The sequence below is a fragment of the Oenanthe melanoleuca genome, chromosome 3 (genome assembly GCF_029582105.1).
Source record: "Oenanthe melanoleuca isolate GR-GAL-2019-014 chromosome 3, OMel1.0, whole genome shotgun sequence".
Lineage (NCBI taxonomy): Eukaryota > Metazoa > Chordata > Aves > Passeriformes > Muscicapidae > Oenanthe > Oenanthe melanoleuca.
In genome coordinates this window covers 27,339,973-27,364,818 of record NC_079336.1, presented here as the reverse complement: position 1 = coordinate 27,364,818, position 24,846 = coordinate 27,339,973, and the positions used below count along the sequence as shown (strand labels likewise).

At 37.8% G+C, this 24,846-nt stretch overlaps 1 protein-coding gene across 1 annotated transcript in view; it reads right to left on the bottom strand.

Annotated features, from left to right (window-relative positions):
* COL19A1 (collagen type XIX alpha 1 chain) overlaps positions 1-24,846 on the bottom strand; it is a 176,062-nt gene that overhangs the window by 114,227 nt on the left and 36,989 nt on the right. Inside the window, exon 9 of the mRNA XM_056488063.1 lies at positions 20,437-20,490. Within this exon, the coding sequence (XP_056344038.1) occupies positions 20,437-20,490 (54 nt within the window). The remainder of the gene's footprint in view (positions 1-20,436; positions 20,491-24,846) is intronic.

The following is a 24,846-nucleotide window of genomic DNA, read 5'->3' as shown; positions in this document are numbered from 1 at the left end:
GTTGTTCATTTATCCAGTCAGAGCCTCAAGGATTCCAGTGTAATTATATGTCTGAAGACTATGCCAAAAGCCTGGCTGAAATCAAGGTACACAACATCCACTGCTCCCCCCTAATCCACACTGACAGTCACTTTATCAGAGCAGGCAATCAGGTTGGTCAGTGTGATCAGTCTTTGGTAAATCCACACTGGCTGTTCACAATGACCTTCTAGTCCTTCCTCTGCTCAGACATGCCTTCCAGGATTTGCTACATAATCTTTCCAGGGACAGAGGTGGGGGTGACCGGCCTGCAGTTCAATGGATCCTTCTTGAAGATGGACATGATGTTTGCTTGTTTCCAGTCATCAGTGACCTTCCCTAGTAATCCTAATTTTTGATAATGGCAGAGGGCAGCCCTGCAGTGACATCAGCCAGCTGCCCCAGCACCCCTGGCTGAATAATGTTTGGTATCTTGAAAGCATCCAAGTAGAGTAAGTGCTCCTTAACGCTCCCTTCTGTGGCCAGTGGCTCATCATCACACTCTCTGCTAACATGCTTAAGTAAACTGGGAGGCAAAACTTATTAGGGAAAAAAACAAGGTGAAAAAAAAATTGGATACTCTCAGCCTATTCCACATTCCCCACCCCATTAAGCAGCAGGTCAATGTTTTCTTCAGCTTTGTTTTTGCTACAGATGCACTTAACAGAAGCCCTTCACACTGCCCTTAAAACTCTATTACTTGTTTCAATTCCAGATGAGTTTCTGGTTTCCTAACTCCATCACCACATGCTCTGGCAGTGTTTCTATGTTCCCACTGGGTAGCTCACCCGTGTTTCCACTGTTTACTTTATTTTCTGTCTGAGGTCAGTCAGAAGCATCTTGTTCATCCATGCTGGCCTTCTGCCATACTCACTCAACTCCCTGCATAACAGCATGGAGTGTTCTTGGGGTTTTAGGAAGCTGTCCTTGAGGATTAACCAGTTGGGCTCCTCAGATATATGGGAGAGTTTCAATCATTCTTTGGCTTTCTTTTTCCCAGACTCAGAAAATTTTTCTCCTTGAAACTCTCCTCAGATGTATTGTTTTCCAGGCCCCCTGAACATAAACTAGTTCCCTGCTAGACTCTCTGGTTTCTCCACATCTCTTGTGGAAGTGAGTGTGGAGGACTCCCCCAAACATGATACAGCACACCAAGGGCAGCACCACCAAGTGGAGAAGCAAAATATCTCCCCTGAGCTGCTAGGAGCAGTTTTAATTATATAGTCCAATATGTGGTTTATTTTATTCCAGTAGGAGAATGCTGTTAGCTCATACTTCAGTCTCTTGTCCACCTCCCCATTATTTTCTTGTCCACCTCCCCATTATTTTCAACAAGTCAGTTCTTGCCTGTACCAATGTTAGTGATTAACAATGCATTATGATTCAGAAATAGTCCAGATTATTTCGCACATATTTGATTTCCAAAAAAAAAAAAATATATATTTCAAATTAGATAAAATAAGACATATAGTCAACAAAATGTGGGTAAAGAAGTTTAGGAAATTTCCACTTGACAGTATAAAAAATATAACAGTGTTAGCTACTTGTAACTTACTTTAAAGAATTCAAATGCTGCAGAAATAAAAAAGTGAAATTAAAAACGTACCACAAGTATGACCGACTTAAATTATCCTTTGTGAGGCAAAATTCTCATATTAAGTTAGGCAAAACATTTCACACAGATCTTTCATGGACAATCATTGACTGCTTGTCCTGACAATCACTGCAGGATTGCTGATCTGATTTTCAGTCTTTTAAATGTGCCTGCAGTACAAGTCAGTGAGATCCTGGCTTTGAATGTAGAAATTGATAGACTGTGGTAATCTTGTTGCTGAAAAAAATTCTGGCTACCTCATCTGCAGAAAATAAGTTCCTTCCTTCCTTCCCCTTGTGCTATATTACAGGAAGTGTCTACCCTAAAGATACACAAATTGCATCAAGGTCATGTTGCAGAACATTTTCTTGAAATTTTAATAACAACAAAATAATGAGGATTTTTTTTTGTGTGGTCTCTTAATTTGTTGAAGCAGCAGAACTATTTCCCCTACAATTTTCTAAAAGTTATTAGCTGGACAGACATTAAAATTAATTCTAAATATTCACCATTAAAAGCTTCTGCAATCAACAAAAAAAATCTGACCATGAAAAGAGGAAATTTTAACAAGTATTACCAGCCAGTTCTATAATAAATACATCTCTTTTTGCAACTTCTGGCCTTCCTACAATATTCCACTACTGGAAAGGAGCAAAATATTAAAATGGAAGAGTGGAAAAAAGTGCTGCTCCTCATCTCATTTTGTGAAGATCTCAAGACTCTCAAATTTCAAATTTTTGAATCTGCAATCTTGTACTTGAAAAGACCAGTACAGTTTGAAGACTTAGGCAACTGGTCTTAATGCAAAACAATACTGCTGAGCATGTTTGTACCCCAGCACCACATGTCCTTTTTCTTTTGAAGGAGAAATCAATAGTAAAGTTCCTCTGTCACATTAAATAACTTGAAACTGGATAAGTAATTCAAGTACCATTTATGCAGATACTGGACAGCTGGCAAAAAGGATGTTGAGTCTGCAAATGGTTAGAATTAAACTCTTTTTTTGTTTGTTTGTGTCTTTGTTTGGTTTCTCTTCTACTTTAGAGTCAGTAAGACGAGGCTTGCCAGGAGCACCTACTAAGCCAGCTTCCCTCTGAAACAAAGTGTACCCTCCCACCATTTTACAGACCTAACTCATGACTGGGTTAAATTAAGAGAAAAAGGCATCTCGACATGTATTGCTTCTCATTCCTTTTCTATGGAATAGCTGAATTAATTTCTAGAGTTATTTATGTCTGCTACCTTGTATTTGGTTAATATGTTTTAAACACATTCAAAATAATACATCATTAACAATTACAGGTTATCTAATTCTGTAGCAGGTATAGCCATGATTGCTTCAGACAACTGGACAACAAAATTGAGAGAATTTGACCACATGAAAACTTTCTCAAGCTTTATTTCAGGCCCTACTGCTAAGAAGACAGCCCAGAAGACACCCGCATGCTACCCAAGTGCCTAAAACCCCAACAAGTGAACCACAGCTTCCACTGCCTCCCCAGTACCTATCAGGCACTTGAGCACACAGGGATCTGCCCTTAAACCATTAGGTCCAACAGGGAGCTGTGTGCACAAGGCTGACTGCTGGTTTCTAGCCTCTGCTCAAAGAGACGTTTCAGATTTTTCCTTCATCTCCACGTGCCCAACTTACTCAGCAGGAAGAAATGCAAGTCTTGATCTTCTGCAGCCAGGCAGGCTTGCCCTACTTCCCAAGTGAATGTCCTATATAGGCTGTTAACTTACTGTGTCCTCTAACCCACATTTTAAAAAAAGAGCTAAGTCAGTCATCTGTACAATTGACTGTCACCCCTGGCTCCCAAATGACTTTCTCCTTATACTGCTCAGGAAAATTAAAGATCTGATTTGAGTTTGCAAATTCCATTCAGGGAACCAGATGCTTAAAAGTTAAGCACAGAAACTAAGTAAAATCTTAACACATTGTTAATCAAAAATACTTTTAAAAGGTAATTATTTAAGCTGAGTAACATAGTAAACTTCCTCTTCAATATTTGAATAAGGAGAATTTGAACAAAAGAAAACCATAAATCAAGAACTTTGAGTTGAGAGCTACAGACAATTCAATTCTGCATTTAATATACAGCTTTACAAGGAAAAGGTACAGTTAAAAACCTAGTAATATCTAATTTAGAATTAAAATAAAAAATAGTGCAGTAATTTCCTTTTCCATTCCTTCTAAGCAAAGTGAACGAAATAATTACAGACCTAGTGAAAACCTGGCTCTGCCACTCAAAGCTAAGAGCCACCCTCCATTTCATTAACAGATTCATGAAACAGGCCACCATGAATACATTAGTTTTTGTGATAATTAAACTATAGTTACTAAGCTAAATTCTGGTAGAATTAATCTGTGCTGATATGACTTCTAACAGAAACTGAGAAGTCTTATTAAAAGAATCTAAAATGAAATGCTTTCACCATTCCATTCATGGATCTGATGTCCTTGACAGAAGTCGGCCCTAGTAACTTGCACACCACCCAATCGAGTTTTCTGTCCATGCCAAAATTCAGCAACAAAAGAAAGTTTTGAAAGTTCACTTGTTTGATTCCAAGCCAAGCAGGAGACAAATGCCTCACAGACACAAAAAGAACAGACACAAAGGAAAAACTCCAGTCTCTCTTAAAAACAGAAAGAGCCAATAAAAGAACAATTATTCATCAGAATGATAAAAATAATTAAGCAAATACATACAAAGCCCTCATGACATACAACAATTAAAATAAATCTTAAAATAACTTGCTAAAATGGCATTTTTGTAACTCCACTCAGGGCACAGTTTTCAACATCATCTTTCCAGCTCCTGCCTGTAACAATACATGGTAACCCACTGGGGAAAAATTCAAATTAATCACTACAAGTACTCATCCCTTCATTTTCTCTAGGTTTACAGGATGGATTGGGAAAAATTCTTCATAATCTGCTACCAGATAATAAAATTTCATCTTCCCTGCTATACTGGATCACTGTAAACTAGAAAAACACACCCAAAACCACAATAGCAGGGTTTTTTTAATGAGGATAAGCCATAGGTCTTTTGCCTCGCCTTGCTTAATCAGTGTTCTGCAAATTATTATTTCTTCAACAGAACAATGCAAAAATATCTTCTTACATCAATACTATCAGTATTGATTCTTACTAAATCTAATTGCTGTTGTGGAAATGTACAATGCATTTATATACATGGTCCTTAATACAATTTATTGATTTTTTGGTTTATAATTGCACTGCAACACCTTATAAAATTAGAGAAAAATTTTGACGGTAGAGTAAGACGCTTTGTATATGCATATATAACAATATTCTTAGAATGAATTTACATCCGTTTTTATACCTTGATTTCCACATTTAGCTATTTCCCCTGCCCAAATAAAGGATTTTCACATTAAAAAAAATAAAAAATATAAAAGGAGAGGCTATCTTAACATACAAGTGTATGAACTTTATCATAAACCTTGTTACTTGTACTGTGAAACAATATGGTAACAAAAAATGAATTAGGAATCACATTATCTAAATACATAAAAAAAGAAAAAGAAACAAAGAAAAGAAAAGGAAACAAAAAAACAAGTGTTGAAAGAAACTTTTATCAATCACTTGGAATGCATTTTGCTATTTGGAGTATTTTAGGCACTAACAAGATTTATAATGGCAAACATGCTGAAACTTCATGGGATTCTCTTCAAGGGTGGGAAAGAGAAACAATTACTGTAAAATATTTTAAGCATTTTTCGGACATGGTTCTGTGAAACTAAAAAAAAAAAAAAACCAAACCAAAAAAACCTCCAAAAAATCAAGCCACCAAGAATCAGTCAGATGCTACTCCATTTTCAATATGAAAACCAAACATTTTTATTTTTAAATTTACTGGGGCACTTGCCAGTAGCTTGATTTACAAAATAGGCTTGATACTCCACGGTTACTAGCAAGGAAACTCATCTTAATAGAAGCAAAATCAGCACGGTCAAACACTACTTAGTGTTTCGATAATTTATGGATATGTGCCTTCCATTAGTCTAAGTATGCCAGACCCTTGGAATAATCTAATAGCCTGGTGTTTTAAAATGAGGACAACTATTTTTAGCATTGCAGAAATGGAGCGGAATGTTCAACAATGTACTGTCAGTGGGCTTGAGCAGCATCCTCCCCCATGGAGCACGTACCCAGCCAGTGCAGAGCCACCAACAGGGCTGCCTTGAACAGATAAAAATCCCACACCAATTACAGTCCATTACATGACACCTTTCTTAGCCTACTGGAATATTTCCTTGTTTATTTAAACAGGCTCATGTTAATGGTTAGGATCACCTGATAGAATATTAGTTATGTAAAAATATATCTATTAAAATTTGCTCCTTGAATTTTCTGGATTAGTTGTGTCAAGAAGTTTCTGCTGAACATTATGACATTTTGGCTTCACTGCATCTACCAAGACTTTCATTCCCTCTTGGTTACTGCTGAGCTACCAGCACTTCCTGAGTTCTTGCTCAGTTCTATCCTTCTTGCAAACTTGATCCATGTGAGCAAGAATAAGATCCTGCCTTAAAATAACCTGATGAAGAAGGGCTTGTGACAGGTAAATAGTTCATTTCCTTTGCTCTGTCCTGCTTCCACAGCAACCCCAGTGGAGCAAACACATCATGGTTTGGCCAAGGGGGTCAGGGCAGGTTAGAGGGCTCATCTCAAGTAACTGCTAAAGAGAAAGGCAAAGGCAATAACCCTACTAATGCTATTTGCACATTATAACATAGACTGAGTTCAGAAGGCACCAATTATTCCTCATCCCCATCACTTCCTGTTACCCATCTTTGGGACAAGACTGACTTGCCTATACATTCAGGCAATTGGATGTAAATATCCTCCAAATTAAACGACGCTTGTAAATCTAGGTTTTGGTGCTTTGTATTTAGACTAAAGAATCAGCAGTTGGAGGCAGCTCAGAGCATCAGAGAACACGGCCACAGGGCTCCTTACTCTTTAATTGGCATTGTTTCCTTCTTTTTGCTATGAGCATGTCTCAAAATCCATGCAACTCACACTATATATATATATTCAAATACATAAAGCATATATATATTCAAGTGCATAAAACATATTTTCAAACATAAAGCACATCAGTTAAAAGTTTGTTCCTAATTTTCATCCTACAATTTATTTCTACTCAACAGATGAAGTCAGAGAAGTCGTTCTGAAAAACCAAAGATGAAAGCATTACTCCATTTATTGTCATGCACAACTACAGCCAGGTATACTGCCTTTTAAATTTTTTTTTTCCTTTGGTAATAAACTGACTGAAGTCTTTGGGACATGTGCCAAGGACTGGTTTCTGTGCCATCAAAAAAGTACCAGCAGAAGCAGAGCCTCTGCTATCAGTAGATCTTCTTTCTGCCTTTGGCAATTACAAGTAATATTCACTGCTATTGCATGTCCTTGAAGAAGTGACAACTTAAAAATGCAGTGCAGACACAAATTAAACATGGGCTGGATAACAATCCAGTTCATTTGACCTACAGCATCATACAGAGAACATTAAAAAAATGCAAATAAAATTCACAAGAACTTTTCCCATGGAGTAGTGATAATATGCAAATAGGCTTCTGCCTGAAAAAAAATTTCAAATATTTATAAGTTCTTATAGATGAACAGTTTAAAAAATTAAGTCTAACCACTTGAATATTTCCATTATCTGAAGCAACGCAGTTGAAAAAATTTTGAAGTGATCTTATACTCATGGACAATGGATAGTTTATTGCAACTATTTTTTCTGTTACAGCAGATCTGTCAAAAGGAAAATTGCCTGACCTACATAACATCTATTAATTTATTGCTAATCCAACCATAACACAGTGTTAAAGCAAATCCAAATCCTATTAAAGTTTCAATAGAACTGGAAAGTAATCTAATTGGTCTTGATCAAGTAATATTTGAAATGCAATAATGCTAAATGTATCTTAAAAATCATTATTCAATATGAACATATTGCTGAGGTCTTTCAAAAATAATATAATACATTATGACTATTATACTCAACACAATAGTTGGACTCCCAGGTTTTGTATCAGGAATGTAAACAGCATTGGTCAACCTCTTACCCCTCAGAAGCTATTCTTTATAAGAGAGCTATTATTATTATCATCATCATAATAATTATCAGTATCCAGTTCTATAATCTGGAGATCCAGGAGGCAGATTCTCAGCTGGTACAAATGTAAGTTCACACTACAAAAAGTCAGTCCCACAGACCATTAAATACTAACTTCAGTGTTTAGCCACACAGATAGGAAATACAAAAAAGTAGTAGGAAAAGTAGTCATTTAGGGTGAATCAGAAATAAATGGAATTACATATAGACAGAAATTTCTAATTTAAGAAATAAGTCATATCAGTACTTTTCCTGAAATGCCATCTTGTTGGTGTGCTTGTAGCCACAAGCCTCTTTTCAACCACTGATAAATAAATCAGTTCAAGGAACAGTTTCCAGGTCTCCTCTTTCACATAGACTTTTAAGGATTTTCCAAGAAACGTCTCTCCTCATTTTCAAAGCAGTGGTTTTTGACATTTACTGTGTTTTGCAGATAGATTAAGAGGACATATCAACCACATATCTAGTACTCCAACTCACCTAGACTAACCTGGGAATCTGGGATCAGCAGATCTACTGTCAGCACAGGAGCCCTGGAGCTGCTCCCTAAAGGTAAATCTCCATTTCCATAAATTCTGAGCACCTCTGTGGGTAATGATGACTCCTTGGCCTAGTAGGGTTGTAATTTTCCCTTTCAGATCTTTTCTTAGGCTCTTTGAGGCTTACTAGCCTACTCTGCATACTACATCTGGGATGCCTGACAGAAAGCAGCCTGTCCACTATCTGAGGGACACGAGGTTTTTGTGTGAGTTTGTAACCACCCACTCATTAAAACCTAGTGTTTATTTAGTGAATCAACAATACTCTGACACCCATTTCTCCAGCTGCATTCCTTTCTCATTCTTCTACGGTTCAGCAGAAATACTGCCAGTACAGTGTATTTCAGAGGGTGGTATTTCTTCTGGCTATTTGTCTACACTGGCAGGATAACCCTGTCACTACAGAGAGCCATGCATTTTTCCTAATTTTTCCTGAAGTCTTACCTTTTTCCAACTCATGGACTTGATACCAGAAGACAAAAATGTTCAGACCAAAGTATGGAGAAATGGAGTGGGGAAGACAAACTGGTCACAGCCACTCTACATTACACATCCTACCTTGTTTAGGTTCCCATTAATCAAGGATTATCAGCAAAATCATCCTCCTTCTTTTCTATTTTCATTGCTGCCTTTGCTAGCAGAGCTGCTATCATGGCACTGTCTAACAGATGCCTTCTCTTCAAAACAAAACCAATCCCCTCTCACTCTCAAATTATGCAGTGTGCTGTAATGCAGTTTACAACAAAGCTTCAAAAATTCATTAAGGAATAGCATTGTACACATTGTACAGAACTCCCATCCATTAAACAGTTTCCCACCTTTGCTCTTCCCTCATGGCCTTGAGTGCACCTCTATCAGTACTGTATGCTCCACTGGACAGGTAATTTCTTTTACTCCAGGTTTGTGCTATTCTGTGTACGAAAGTCCCAAAACCTTGTCATGTTATGGGATTAACACAGAGTATAATGGCCACAGCCTAGAAGTCTGGCATTCTCCTTCTATTCATACTTTTAAAGTGAATTTTCATTCTGTGAGGTGGACAGCTAAATAATTATGTCTTGAGATCTTGTTGTCAATAGCTACAAATAATAAGCTGTGTATCTTCCTTGTGTAAAGGTAACAGGTTACAACTATTAAATGAAGTTAATTATTAATTAATTTCTCCTATTTAGAGTCTTATTTCAAAGTAACATCATGTTATTTTCATGTGCATGGGACAATCAGAACTCTCACTGACAGTAGAAAGGGAGCACAATGAAAGGGGTGTTAATTCTGAACAAAAAGCATTAGCTGACTAGCTTCTTGGTATCTGTAAAAAAAAAAATCTGCCTTGTGTGAGGTACTTGTAAAAGGCAAATCAGACACCTGTCACTCAGCTGGGTCACATGTGTCACTGCTGAGCCAGCTGCAGGAACACACCCGAGCCAGTTGCTTTACTTAGTGCAGCCTGGGAACAAGAATCCATTAGACAAAAAGTCAACAGTGGAATTAGCAGCACTTTTTCTTTTAGTGCCCTTCCACTTACTTGTTTGACTTGTGTTTCTATTTTTGGGAGCCTCATGCCAGAGCAGCAGTGCTGACTGCTGATTAGACAGGACTTGGCCCAGCCTCAGTGTGTCACATTGATTTAATCGGTTCAGACTTGAAACACACAGTATGGATCCTAGGTGTTTATAAATACAGGCTAGCAGTGAGAACTAAAAAAATAAAAATGCATTCTGGTTTGCAATACTTATGAATGATTTTACTATACTAATAAAATGGAGTTTTAATTTCCAACGATTTGGTATCAGTGAATTTTAAAAAGCAGTTAACATTGGATTTGGTATATAAAACCCGTGCTACAATTTTAGTGGGTTTGGGAGCAAGAAATTTATTCACTGACATTAAAAATGCACATATGAGTTGCATTTATTTAAATTTTAATAATATAACTCACCCACTAAAAAAAGGGTAAAGGTGAGTTAGCAAGTCACAGCAGCCAACGGGATTATCTACACCTCTGGATAATTTGCACTATGTATAAATTTTCTACTGCATGAAACTATGAATTTTTTACATAAATCTAGTGTGCTATTCAAAATAAGAGCTATTATCCCAGCAGAAAATACTCTTATCTATAATTTAAATGAAACACAATAACACAAGTTATCCATAATTATCCTAATATAAATGAATGATTCATCAGATAAAAAAAAAAATCTAGTATTCTGTGAAGTTCAATACCTAGTGCCTTAAAAGAAGACAAACAAACCAAGCAAAATGTGTCAGACAAGATGTACAATGTGGCAGTACAGTGAGAAAGTTCCTTCCTCCCCAATTAGTCCATTTCCTGCAACACACTGCTGCCAACATTTACAGTGCAATAATGGGCACTTTTCTTAAAGCTCTGCATGCTGATGAGATATGGAAAGTTCAGAATACCAGTTTCAAAACCTAGCCCTCAAAAATGACGGGAAAAACCACACAAGAATAAAATCTATGTGCCACAGAAACCTTCCAGAAAGAATCCAATAAATACAATTTACGAACAATTGAGGAAGGATCCTCAAGCCTCCCTTTGCCCTTTCAAGCTCTGTAAGGTCCTGGCTGAGGCTTTTCAAACACAGTTAAGAGCCCCAGAGCCAGGCAGACTCACAGCTAGAGTATTCATGACTCTCTGATTAAGGAACAAAGGGCTGTATTTAATGACTGCATTATTTAACAACTGCATTATGTTTTACTTCCACATTACATAACAGACCAACAAAGGCCTGCCCTGCATGGCACTGTGCCACGCTCTGCTTTGCTCCCTGCATCCCAGACCCCTCCAGAATGAATGGTGACCTTTGGTTGCTTTGGCCACACCTCACATCCCATCACAAAGGCGCTGCTGGGCTCCAGCCCCCAGGGCAGGTCCTTTCTGCTGGTTATTGCAGCTCCACTGCAAACACCAGAGGCTGTACATACCTCCCACTCTTATCTCATCAGTGTCACTTGATGCAGGAGACCACAGCTTTGATGCCAAGCAATACAAGAAGTAACGCCTGGCTCCAAAATCACATTTGTACTTTTGTTCTACTGAAACATACTAATCTGATTTTGAGGGAACCCATGAGAGCACAGAAGACAATGCTGTAACTTTCCTCAGATGGGACTGAAGCATAATTCCTTTCCCCCAAAAGCAATGATTTTTTAATTAAATAATGAAGTCTTTGCTCACCAACAACTACAGCAGTCACCAGCACCATTCCCTTCAGAATGGAAATAGCACCCAAGCAGTGTCACTGCAGGCCAGGTAATTTGATTCCACAGAGCTCTCTCGAGAACTGAACTGAACTGCTGTCGTTTAGCTTTAGGAATTGAAAAAACAGGGAGCTCAACAGTTCCTGGAGTTGTGAACTGCAAAAATCACCTAATAAGGCAAAAATAAGTCAGCACAGCAGACAGCTCTCTGGAATCAAATTTATGATCAAAGGCTATTCAAAACACTTTCTTGTAATGCTAAGGAGAGAGCAAGAGCAAGCAGGCAAGAACCATACATGCTGAAGCAATGAAACAAGTTTTGGAAATCATAGTGACCTAAAGTGTATTTTCCAAGTAAGATAATTTATTTTATTTTTAAGCATATCTATGTATCACAAATCTATTGAGACCTACTATTCTCATAAGAGTCCATCTCTTAAAATCAGATGTAGATTAATTTTACACTAAGATATCACTGAAAATACAAAAATAATACAAAACTTGTAGAAAATTTGTTGCTGCAATAGATGGCATCCAACTGCCTGATTTACCATCACCAGCAATTCTCAAGATCAAGGCTTTATACTTAGTGGTAATAAAATTTCCAATTGGACCACATTCTTACAGCTCACAACTCTCTTACTTTGAAAGATTTCTGATGTCAATTATTTTTTTCCTATGTTACTGATTATGATATTTTGTTTCTATTAGAGACTCCAGAGCAAAGCAGCACAAAGATTTTTCAAAAGTTGTATAACTACCACAGTTTATGTCCATGTATGATCTAAGAATATTGAAATATAACTGATTAGCCGTGATGGGAGCTCCTAAATTGGATGGCACTGAATAAAAGACAGATAAACTGAGTAAGACCTGAGTAAGTACCTATCCAGTGCTCCACATTCATTTTGGAAGTTTTCTCAAAGATGCTGATGAGTTACTTCGGAACAAGTATCTGTACAGGACATGAAATGTGGAAGGCAATATGTCCAGAGATCTTTCAAGACAGCTGCAAGGAAAAGACTGCATTACTGAAAACTCAACACCAATGTCTCCTCAGATTTGTATGTTTACATGAGTGATTAATGCTCCAGAAGCAATGCTGAATATCTATGGCTCTTTTGCAAAGTTAAATATGCCCTGGAATATATTAGTGCATGGTCTGGCTGGAGCAATGGGGAAAGCAGATCAATGGTCACAAGGATGGTCACGATGACATTTTGATTTGGATGCACATTTAACAAGTTTCCAGTTGTGGATTTCATGACACAGCTGGCCCTGAAGCCCTGACCCTGTAGTAACTCAGTATGGAGATGGATATTAAAAACATTTCTGAAAGAAATTTGAAGTCACATGCTATACTAGCATGCAATTTTTTTTCATCATATTAAATTTATGTATATAAATTAAATCATGTTGGAAAACAAAGCACTGGACATTTCTAACCATATTTTATATTGAAAAATAACCTTATAATGCAGCCATTTTCCAAATCATTTTCTCAAGTAGCACTAAGGGAAAGGAGAGCTCTTCCCACCAGGCAATGTTCAGGAAGCTGTCTTGATAGCATTCATACCACAAATGGTATCTATATCACATTTTGAGAAGACTTTTACTAATTATTTCCTTGCCTGTTCCAAATATATAGAGAACCCTATTCCAAAAGGATAATCAAATTTATCAAAACTGAAACCATCAGTGTTTGCTTTAAAAGTCAGTTAAAACTGGAGACAGCACAGTGACATTGGACTTGAGAAAACTGAAGTTCCAGATAAACATAGGACACAGTTAAATTAACAAAAACAACACTACAAGCAGCATTATTTATTCCAGTAATATTATCTTCTGGCTCACAAAATAAGTGAGTTCATGTACATTTTGTTGGACCATCATCACAAATACATGTGCTTGGAAAAAAAAGGACTGATTCTTTTACAGATACCTGCTGAACAGTTGCATGTAAAACTCATTTTCAATACTTGAAGTAAAAGTAGTACTCATACAGTTGGTAGAGCTCTGGAAATGTACACTTAGCTTTTTCTTTGATCTCCATCACATTTTACATGTGATTTTACATGACCCCCATCACTATGAATTGTACCATCACTGTGAATCGTATACTATGAATCAGAATAAAGCAACTACTCTAGAGTTTTGGATAAAGGGGAATGTACAAACCCAGTTTAATTCAGTAAATTTTCTGAATATAAATCTAAGTTGTGTAGAAATAAACACTTTCTGATTCACGTAAGTATTTATTTATCTTTTAGTCTAAATTATTTTATTAATATACTGCAGGAAGATCTATAGAGTGTAGTAGCAAATGCACAGCACATTGAATATTTCACTGCTTCAAGCTTACATGCAAGACCAGCTATTTTAAAAAGCTTACTCAATATATTTAATATTTTAAGAATAGTATTCATAATCTAGATTGCAAAAAGTCAATGCAAAAAAACCTAAACCAATAAAGTTAAGCCATTTGAAAGTCAAATATTCAAAGTGAATGTTGCCACAAATATTTCACAAAATGTAGTTTAAGAAACACAGATATATAATCTCCATCACTATGAATTGTATAATGAGAAAGCAGTTATTTTAGAGGTTTGGATAAAGAGGAATGGACAAATACAGTTTAATTCAGTAAATCTGAATTTTCTGAATTATCTTGCTGCCTACCTCAATGTAATTTTTCAGAATGTAGTCACTGATAAAGAAGAAAAAAAATTTCCATAATAGAAAAATTAGAAAAATATGGAAAGGCCAGGAACAGAGTAAATAATTCACCTTCCTTAGCTCGAGTCCTTTGAGCTTTACTGCCATCAGCACATCCTCAGAAGCATAAGGGCTTTCTGGCTAGCAGGACTCATAACACACACAAGCCATAGAATCATTAAGATTGGAGACCTCTAGGATTGAGTGCAGCCATTAATCTAACACTGATATCTCCACCACTAAACCATGTCACCAAATGTCACATTTTTGGAGCACTTAAAGGGATGTTGACTCAAACCATTTCCCTGGACAGCCTATCCAATGCCTGATGATCCCTTTGGTGAAGAAGTTTCCCTAATACGCAATCTAAACTTCCCCTGGTGTGACTTGAGGTACTCACTACAATCTCTTCTCAGGTACTTGGAAGGAGTCATAAGGTCCCCAGCTCCCCAAGAGGAGTAATACTTTGTATCAAAATACCTGCCACAGGTGGCAGCTTACCTCTCAGAATCAGGAACTCACCTGCTAAACTTCTCAAGTACACAGAGATTGTCTACCCCCTAAAATGTGCATGCCAAAATGGTTCAGAAATTCACCTTGACTGTCAAGGCATCACAGACCAGCAAAAAATAACCCCATAACCCAAACAGGACTCCATCACTTAGCATCCAGAACTTAAATAAACTTTCAATTTGGAGTTTTGTTGCCATGGCATTATAGAGCCAGAAGCAAGGAGAAGGAAAGGACTTATTTGGATGAGTGACACCAGAAGTGCAGAAAAAAGAAAAATCTCAACTATACAGAGGAAAATTAAACCCAGCTTATTCAAATTTACAAAAAGGTCATGAAGGAAAGTAAAAAATTAGCTCCCTGTGAGAACACTGAGATCAGGTGGTTGGTGGAATTTTTTTCCCTCTCTTCTCAGAAAATATCTAACACATTTTTAAGCTTGAGGACTTGATCTTCTAATCACAGTTCTAAGTTCTGTCAAACTGTTTGGAAAGCCTGGAAATACATAATAAAGGGGGGGATCATAGAATAATAGAAAGGCTTGGGTTGAAACAAATCCTGAAAATCATCTAGTTCCCACCTCTCTGCCATGGGCAGGGATGCCACCCATTAGGTTGTTCAGGACCCCATGCAAGCTGACCTTAAACACTTCCAGGAATGGGGCATTTCCAGCTTCTCTGGGCAACCTGTTCCAGTGCCTCACCACCCTCCAGGTAAAGAATTTCTTGCTGACACGTTATCTAGAGCTCTCATATTTCAGTTTAAAACCATTCCTCCTTGTCCTATCATTATCAGCCCGTGTAAAGGTAGCTCTTTCTTTTTTTTATAAGCCCCTGTAAGTAGTGGAAGGATCCATCACATGATATGCTTTGTGCAGAGACCAAACACAAAACACATGCCAGGGAGTCTGTAACAATCATAGCACCAGTGGGTGCCATGGAAAGGACCTGCACACACTCAATCTGCATGGAAGTAAGATGATGTTATGATATCAGTTAGGGAGAAGCCTGTGGGTCACACCAACAGGAACATTGTCTCTCCATTTCAGTAGTACAGTAACACCAGGAAATAATTAAACTTTTTAAAATAGAAATATTTTACAGTGATATATTGACAGTGCTCAGGTCATGCCAGTGATGAGACCCTGTACACAGCAGTTATAGGTGAGGATCATTCTTAATGGCTGAGCAATCAGTTTTTGTTGCCATAATGAGTCTAACTGCTAGATCAGGATTTGTTAATTTCTGGAGCAGACTATCATAATATATCTTAAAGCAGCCCAGTCACCTCAAACCTCCACTTCAGGGACAGATTTAATTCCCCATGCCATAACCAGCACTCTGGCTACAATACAGTGATACTAAATGGCTTTAGAAGTATATCCAGAGGCAATTTCACTTGCTAATCACCAAAAAGTAGGCTAACACAGTGCTTTCTTCAACACATTTCTTCTGTTCTCACAGCCTTTGCTGAACATTGCCAGGACAGAGCCTAAGGTCTCACACACACAGGGATTCTGATTACCACAACTTCCAGTTCTTGTATCATGGTTTGACAGATACCTTGAAGAAGTGTGCCCAGAAGGCTGAGCTACAGATCAGTCCTGATTGTAGGAAAGGGATCATGCCACTGTATCCCATCTCTTCTGATAGACTGCAAAGGAAGCAAATTTCCCTCCAAGGGAAGGCTACTACAGTCTTATTTTAGAATTACGAACAAGTACCTCAGAACTATCTCCTCTGATAATCTCAAGAGTTTGTCCTATTGCCTCAAGTAGGTTTTCCCATAAAAAAAAAAAAATCTCTTAAGACAGTTTCCTGAAAAGCAATGAGCTTGAAGGAACTATATAGGTGGACATCAAATAGACAGTCACATATATAATGGTGCTAACCATCTATTGTGTTGTGACTTTGGGGGACTGAGGTAGGGCTCCAGAGGGTCTGCATTAGATTCTTGACTCTCTAGATTGTTCATAAGCATCACAGCACTGACTTCTTTTAACCCAGATGAGACAACAGGCACCTTGTGGTGTGCCAGTCAATGAAAACTTCATTTTTTACTTTGGCAGCTCATGAGAACTGCATCAGAAAAATCCACAAAACAGCTAAATTATGGCCAGAACATTCCTCTGTTTTCTTTAGGGTGTCAAGGCCATTTTTATGTTACACTAGAGTCATCAAGCCTTAAAATCTGTTCTCTGTATTAGCCTTCAACTGATTGGACCTCTTAATTGGCAAGAGCCTCCTAGAAGTCTACACCACATACTTGTGCACCTATTAGCCTGCAGACTGTGGCAAAACCACTGCAGCATTTGGTGACTGGGAAATTATGTTGCAGTGACAGTATGTCTTGAAAGTGACAGAAGGCAAAGTGTCACATTTGAAGACAGACTGAACAATTTTCACACTTAAGATCCTTGAAAGGCCCTATATGAAGACTCACAGATGTCTCACCATTTACCCACATCTTGAAAATTAAATATATGAGCATCGAGCACTGTTCTGGGAGATTCTCCAGTTAAGATTCTCTCAAGTAATAAAGTCCACTGCATAGTATTACACATTTAGTATTAGTCCACAATAGTATTACTCTAAGTTTAGTTTTTCATTACATGAGATATGTCTGAGATAATCAATCTAAAGAAACAGGATTTCCAACAGCCAAGTTTATCTCATTCTAAGGCAAACATCTAAAATGGGTCAAATGAATTGATATTGTTTCTTGTGCATAACAACATGAGTAAAATCTATTGCTTATTTATTCTCTGAGCCTTTTCCCAGAGAATGAAGTATAAGCAAAGCAGTACTGCTGTGGATAGGTTTTGGGAGTATTATCAAGAGCACCTCTGCTCTTTGAAGTCTCAAACTTCAGTTAATTTTTTTAAAAAAGTGTAATTTCTTTTTCCTTCTTCCTGTTTCTAACTAGTGAATCGGGGCACATCTGCACAAAGCTCAGAAATACACACTAAGCAATTTAACATCTCCAACAATAGGTAATGTGCTGAAGGCCTTTAAAAGGACACACAAACAGCAGTAACTTCTCAGAATGCTCTCCCAGCACTGAACAGTCTGCACCCCAGTCAACATCCTGAAATGTAGGAGATGCCTTTGCAAACAATGGTGCTTAGAGTATTTTTATCATAGAATATGTTGAGTTGCAGGAGACTTCAGAATCTTCAAGTCCAATTCCTGACTCTGCACAGAACACCCCAAGAATCCCACCCTGTGCCATGAGGGTGTTGTCCAATTGCATCCTCAACTCAGACAGGTTTGGTGCTGCTCCTCCACTTGACTGTCTTTAACTCTTTGTACAATGTTAGCATCCAGAGAACCACACTTAAGGGACCACAAAAATAAAAGATTCTACAAATGTATCTAGTTCTTGATGCATCACCTGGGAGAGAGCACGTTAGCACCTTTCACAAGATGAGGAAAATATTCATTCTAGCTCCAGGAAGGAGCTAACACACACAGCACTGCACTACTCCACACAGACATGACCACCCCAGCTGGCAGAAGCTGGATAGCTGATCTCAGTTTCTTCATCTAGCTATGCACATACAAAATACTCGGCTTTCTATTTTTATTTTAGAAATTTTAAGCTTCGTATTTAACGGCAGTTCATTTTTAATTTGCAGAAATGGTATTTTCTATAGGCTGAATTAAAAGAGTTGTAATGTTCAGAAAAAGTACACTGTCTGGATATTAAATAAGATCTGACTGTTGAGCTTCATGTAAACTAACAGGAGCTTTGGGATTTGGCCTGACAATGAATTTGCAAGGCGCTTAGCAAAAAAACCCAAACAATATTAACCATGGAAACTGTAATAATAATAACTTGGACTGGAAAAGCAACGTAGCCTGGTAAATTTAAAACAAGATAACATCAGAGTAGGAGCTGCAGAAAGAGCCAAGGGAAAACACAGCTTCATTCTAGATCAATCTCAATCTACAATGCTTTACAATAACTCTTTCCATTAATTCACATCTAGGAGCACAGTAAAGTAAAACATTGTCTATCTGGATCAAAACAAAGGTTTCTCCAGTCAATTACAGGACTACAGCCGTGGCAACAACAGATGTCTACAGAAAAATATAACAACAGGGCAGCCATAAAGACTTCTCCTGTGGCTTTCCCAGATTCCAGCCTCTTGAAGTACAAGCAGACTGACACACTCAATGGAATTTTACTACATTATTTTTCTAATAAATTTTCAGACTTCTCAGGTTCTGTGGCAGTGTTCACACTGTAATATTATAACAGGAATGAGCCCTTTCTATCCTTTTTGAACCTGCTATCAGAAAGGTCTGATGCTGTAATTCACACACTGAAAAATAAAATAAATAAATAAATCCCTATTAATCTCTTCTGCTCCATTCAGGACTGTACAGAGAACAGAACATGACACGTTTTTTCTTAATTGTGCCTTTTTCAGAATGAAGTCCACATTGTCACACTTTAATTGGAAGATGTCTGGTGCTCTTGATCACTCTTGACACCTCTGAATCTTTCTGGTATTATTAGAGTCACACTGAGATGTGAGAACCAGAGCTGTATACATCATTTACATTGCAGCATAATACAGAGAGATTCATTAAAAATAGTGACATTAAAATGTTTTTGCTTTGTTCCTTATTCTCTTCCTAGTAATTCCCAAATATTGTTTGTTTATTTGGCTATTGTTTGTTTATAGTGGCAAACAGTGAGTCCATGTTTACCTTGATCTGTAATTCCAAGATCAATTTCCTGAATAGCAATATCTAGTCCAGGCTGGCATAAAATGCATAATGCTCCCTTTGTTTTCCTCTTCATCTGCATCACTTGCCTATTGCCTTCTCTGAGTTTTACATACCACTTTACAATTCAGTTCCAGAATGTTGCAAATTCCTTTGAAAATCTTTGCAGCCTGTTCTCCATTTTTCTACCAATACAATAACATCAGCAACAAATACCTTGATTTTTCCTCTTAACTTTGCTAATATACATCTACCTCCAGTTTTTAAAAAATAAAAATTTGAGACAGAAAAGGCAAGTAAAAATAAAAGACAATTTCATAATTTGATGTCCAGTAAACCCACAGATTTTAAGGCTGACAGCAAAAAGCTGTTTCTTCAGTGTTATGAAGGCTGTCTCTAGACTGAAGATGCTAGATACTAGACTTACAGACTTCCTCTAATACAGGTAAGTGGCACCAAACCCAGTAAGTGCATACAACTGCCTTATTTTGCACACTAACATTCTGAAATGAAGTGAAACTTATCCTTGAATACACCAGTAGGCTGGCATGCCTTCTTAGCCATGGCTATCCCAAATCTTTGATTAAGAAGTCAGTGGTGTTTATCTCAAGCTCTACCAAGCAGACTGTTGAGTGCACAAGAGCTCTTATCTAAGCTTGCAGACCACAAACTGGGCAAGTGGAATAAGTAGCTTCCTTTAGCTCTGTATATACTCCCCACTTCTTGGGAAAAAAACCCCAGCAAACATGCACATCTGCAGAAATGCTACTGATCTGAACAGCTTTTTCAGGGTGCTACAAAAACAGGGAAGTGCAGGTAAGACAATAATGTTCTAACAGAATTGTTCTATCCTCCCATTTCTGCACACAATTACAGAGAAGCCACTGACACAATGAACACTTCCCTTGAGTTAAATCACCCATGAACAAACACAAACATACCTTTTCACCAGGCAGACCCGCAGCACCGTCCGGTCCTTTCACGCCCATCTCACCCTACAAAACAAATTCCTCAATTAGAAGCTCTACAGACTTTTGAGGTTAACAACAACTACCCAGGTCAGACTCAACAGAAAACATCTTCTACCTGACTTTTTAATAACACAACCACTGTGGAGGAGGATGCCTTACATGTAACACTACAATCAGCAAAATAAACACATTTCAAACACTTATAACATCAATTAAATCCTTCATCAGACAAATACTTGCATATCCAGATTTCCATAAAAGCAAGCTCAATAATTTTGAAGGAATTCATTGCAACAGAAGACTGAAACCAATAGGGTCCCTTTTTAAACTGAGGAAGATCAACATGTGGTACAGATTTGTATAAAGTCATGTGCCTGCAATATTTTTGAAAGACACTATTTAAATTCCTCCCTCCCTCCCTTTTATTCCCTCGGAGAAACCAAACCCCAAACCATAAGCAACCTATAAGAAAATTTTAGTTTTGAGAGACAAATGACTGACTGATCAGGAGAGTTATGGAAGATCCTAGCAGCTGTAAATTGGACCATAATTCTTAAAAATTACATAAGAAAACATCAAACCCAGAAATTTTGCTAAATAATGTTAAGTTTAAAAAATTTAAAATAAAAATCATTTGGATGCCAGAAGAATACAACAAAAGAACTGAAACAATACAGTGTTCATTTAAAAACAAAACAAAACAAAACAAAACAAAACACTCCAAAAACATTAATATGTCTACTTCTACCAAGAAAAGAATATTCTCTGCAAGAATAACATCATAACTCTGGTCTGAAATGAAGTTATTAACCTTTCTGAAGTTGAGAAAGGAGCAGTAAGATTGGCCAGAAGTACACAAAAAGAGATGTATCAGAATCATAAAGGTTAAAAAACCCTCCAAGATCATCAAGTCCAACCTTTGACTGAGCACAACCATGTCAATCAGACCATAGCACTGAGTGCCATGTCCAGTTGTTTCTTGAGAGTGACTCCACCACTTCCCTGGGCAACTCATTCCAAGGACTGATCAGCTTTTTAATGAAGAAATTCTTCCTGATGCTCAACTTGAAACTTCTGTCACACAGCTTGAGGCCATTTCTTCTTGTCCTGTCATTAGCTCCTAGTTGACCTCCCCCTGCATACAACCTCTTTTCAGGCCCTTGTAGAGAACAATAAGGTCACCCCTGAGACTTCTTTTCTCTAGCCTAAATACCCCCAGCTCCCTCAGCCAGTCCTCAAAGGATTGTTCTTAGTGAGCATGCACTCAATCCCCTCACCCAGACCATCAATAAAGATATAAAACAGCTCTGTCTCAAAAATAGACCAAAATCCTGTATGTGTGAATAGCATGAATCCACTGGCACTATGAGAGGTAAAGGTTACCTTATCTAATCACCCACAGAGTGACTCTCTTATCTGTGCATCCTCTGTTCCCTTCTGCCACTTGCCAGTATTTTAATAGACCAGTACCACTTTGTTACCTTCAGTGGTGTATTTTTATACACTGTGTAGTCTAAAATTACACAGCCTGCTACACGCCAGGAAGCCTTTAGCCTGTATGACTTACTAGCCAATTAACCAAGGTATGTTTACACTTCTGTTCCGCTAACTGCAGACAGACTCCCCATCTTGAAGACAATTATTTTCCACTGCAAATTAGGTCTGCAAGTTATGCTTCTACCTTCTAGTTGTGATTATAACACCCACAGGCTGAAAGGTGGTGGTTTTTCATGCCTTTATGAATACAAATATCAGATACTATAGGGATCTGGTAGCATTCATACGAACAGTATCACAGACTAAACCCAAAAATATAGGAAATGCATCTTTAATATATTTATTTTTTTCTTAATGGCCTTTTCCTTCTGCAGGCCTTAAAGTCCTTCACAAAATGAAGGAAAAGTTACCAGGAAAACAGCTTTGTGAGGTGGTGAACAGTAGGAGCTCAAGGCTGGTATTTATAGGTTATGTTACGCACACAGTGTAACAACAGCCAAAGGTAGAACCATGAGCTGTAAGTCTACTGTCAGGATTCACTAAGGGTGACAGTGAAAATCCTTTTCAGCTGAGCTTCTCATGGGTGGGCAGGTGTTCAGCCATCCCCAGGAAAGCAGGTCTCCATCTCATATAGTGCTGACTTGGGAAGACAAACAGCGACACTCCAGATGTCCCCCTGCTTCCTCCTTCTTCCCACTGCTTTATATACTGAGAATGGCACCATGTGTAGGGTATGGAATACCCCTTTAGTAGTTGGGGTCACCTGTCCTGGTTGTGTTCTCTCCCAACTCTTTGTGCACCCCCAGTCTCCTCACTGGTGGAGTGGGGTCAGAAAAGTCTTTGACACTGTGCAAGCTCTGCTTGATGAAAACATCCCTGTGTCATCAACCTTGTTTCCAGCACAAATCCAGAACATATCCTCATACTGGCTACTGTGAATAAAATAAACTTTGTCCCAACTAAAACCAGGACACAACATAACCAAAAATATTCTGGTTTAAAAAAAAAAAAAAAAAAAAAAAAGTCTATTAGCAAAAAGGAAAAAATGAATTCACGTTCGGAGAATATGTTAGGAGAAAGAAAACTTATTACAAAGACAGCATCATTCTAAGGTTTCCCTGGTACTGAGGGAACAGCAGGGAGTATACAGACAAGGGAGCAACATCCCTGTTACTCCCAGCAGAAGACTCCAGCTGTGTTCTGCCCCATAAGTGCAGGAGCTCAGTTTCACCAAAGGCTGAGCTGGGTGTCCCTGGTTTAACTCCTGCACCAGTGCCAGTGACCCTGGCTCCTCTGCTCCTTTTTCAGCTCTGGAATGGCCCCACTGGAGAAGTGTGACATTCCCCCACACCTCTGAGCACCTCTGACTGGTGAGGACTCCCTGCCACCATCTCCACTCCTCAGGAAGGCTAAAACTCAGGACTGAGATGGATGCTGGAATGGCAATTATGGCAACAAAGATAATAAGTCACATTTCAGAATTTTTTATAAGAAAAAAATTGTTGCATTGCTAATGATATTTTCCCATTTTAATTGGATGATTAGATGGTAAAACAGAAGTAGGACTACCCATAAATTCTTAGGTTGGTAAGCATGAAGCGTTTCCTTCTGCTTACTGTAAGATTTTATTCTACTAAGTATACTGGAAATTCCTGATCTTGTCATAACTGACAGCCAGCCATATTTTGCTCAATTTTATTCTTTTTCTTGAATTCCAGCTTCTAGGTCCCTATCAAAAAGCTCAGCAACAAAGACTGGGCCAGAAAGGAACCATTCTCAGGGCTGCATAGTACAATAGATATGCTTTAGTTGGAATCAAGTCTACTGGACTTTAAGAGGAAAGTCAGAGTAACAGGAAAGACTAACAAGTAAAATAGGCAGAAAGAACAGTTCAGACTTCTCCAGGAGATCTTTTTACATATCATTCTATTACAAATATTTTCCTAATGCAATAATCTGTTGCATAAACCTATCTCTAGCAATCCCAAAATAGCCTTTTAAATGTCTTTTTCCTTAAGTAAAATTTAAATTAATGAAGTTGAATAGCAATAAATTTCTCCATGGTGTGCATCAACAGGCATTTTAATATTTGAAAGCAATCTGCCTCTGGCTTTTTGGTCCCTGCTTCACTTACAGCATTAACCAATGACCTATTAACAGATCTAGGATTGGTTTAATGTTATATCAAAATATTTAAATCTGTTTAGATCTCAATTTAAAATATTCCATGGGCACTAAGTCTGCTTAAAAGAAGTAAAAGTAGAAAACACAGTTATTTTTTAACCTCTTTCAGAGAGAAAATTGGTTTAAATACTCAGCATATATGTAATAATTCCAATTCCAGTCATCCATATTCCATCTTTCTGAAGAATTTCTACATACTGAGGACAAAACAGGATCTTTACAGCATTATCAAAGTCATTTGCTAACATGAAATATGTTTGTAAGATTCTGAGTAGCTAAATACGATGCTGAAGTAGTACAAATTGCAACCAAATAGAAAACACAGTAAATATCTCACTCAGATCTGCAGAAGAGAAAAAAAACTCCACAGCACATATCAAAATGTGTTAAAATCTCAGGAGACTTCCACCTGACTTGTGTCTACTTGCAAATTGTGAAATACACTATGCTAAGAATCAAGCTGCCATGAGAAAAACAGAACATATTATTTAGGGATAGTTCAAATTGTACACTTAGTAAGTAGCAAACAAAGTTGATTGGTCCCAGCAATTTTTTCAGTTTTAATTACTGAGAAATTAAAGAACTGGAGGTGGTCCCTTGCTGCAGAAGCCGATCTCCCAGCAAAAAAATATCCTGCAGAGCAAACCAACTATTTCATGCCCAAGTTATCAGAGATAAGAGTTTTGAGTGAAGAATGTC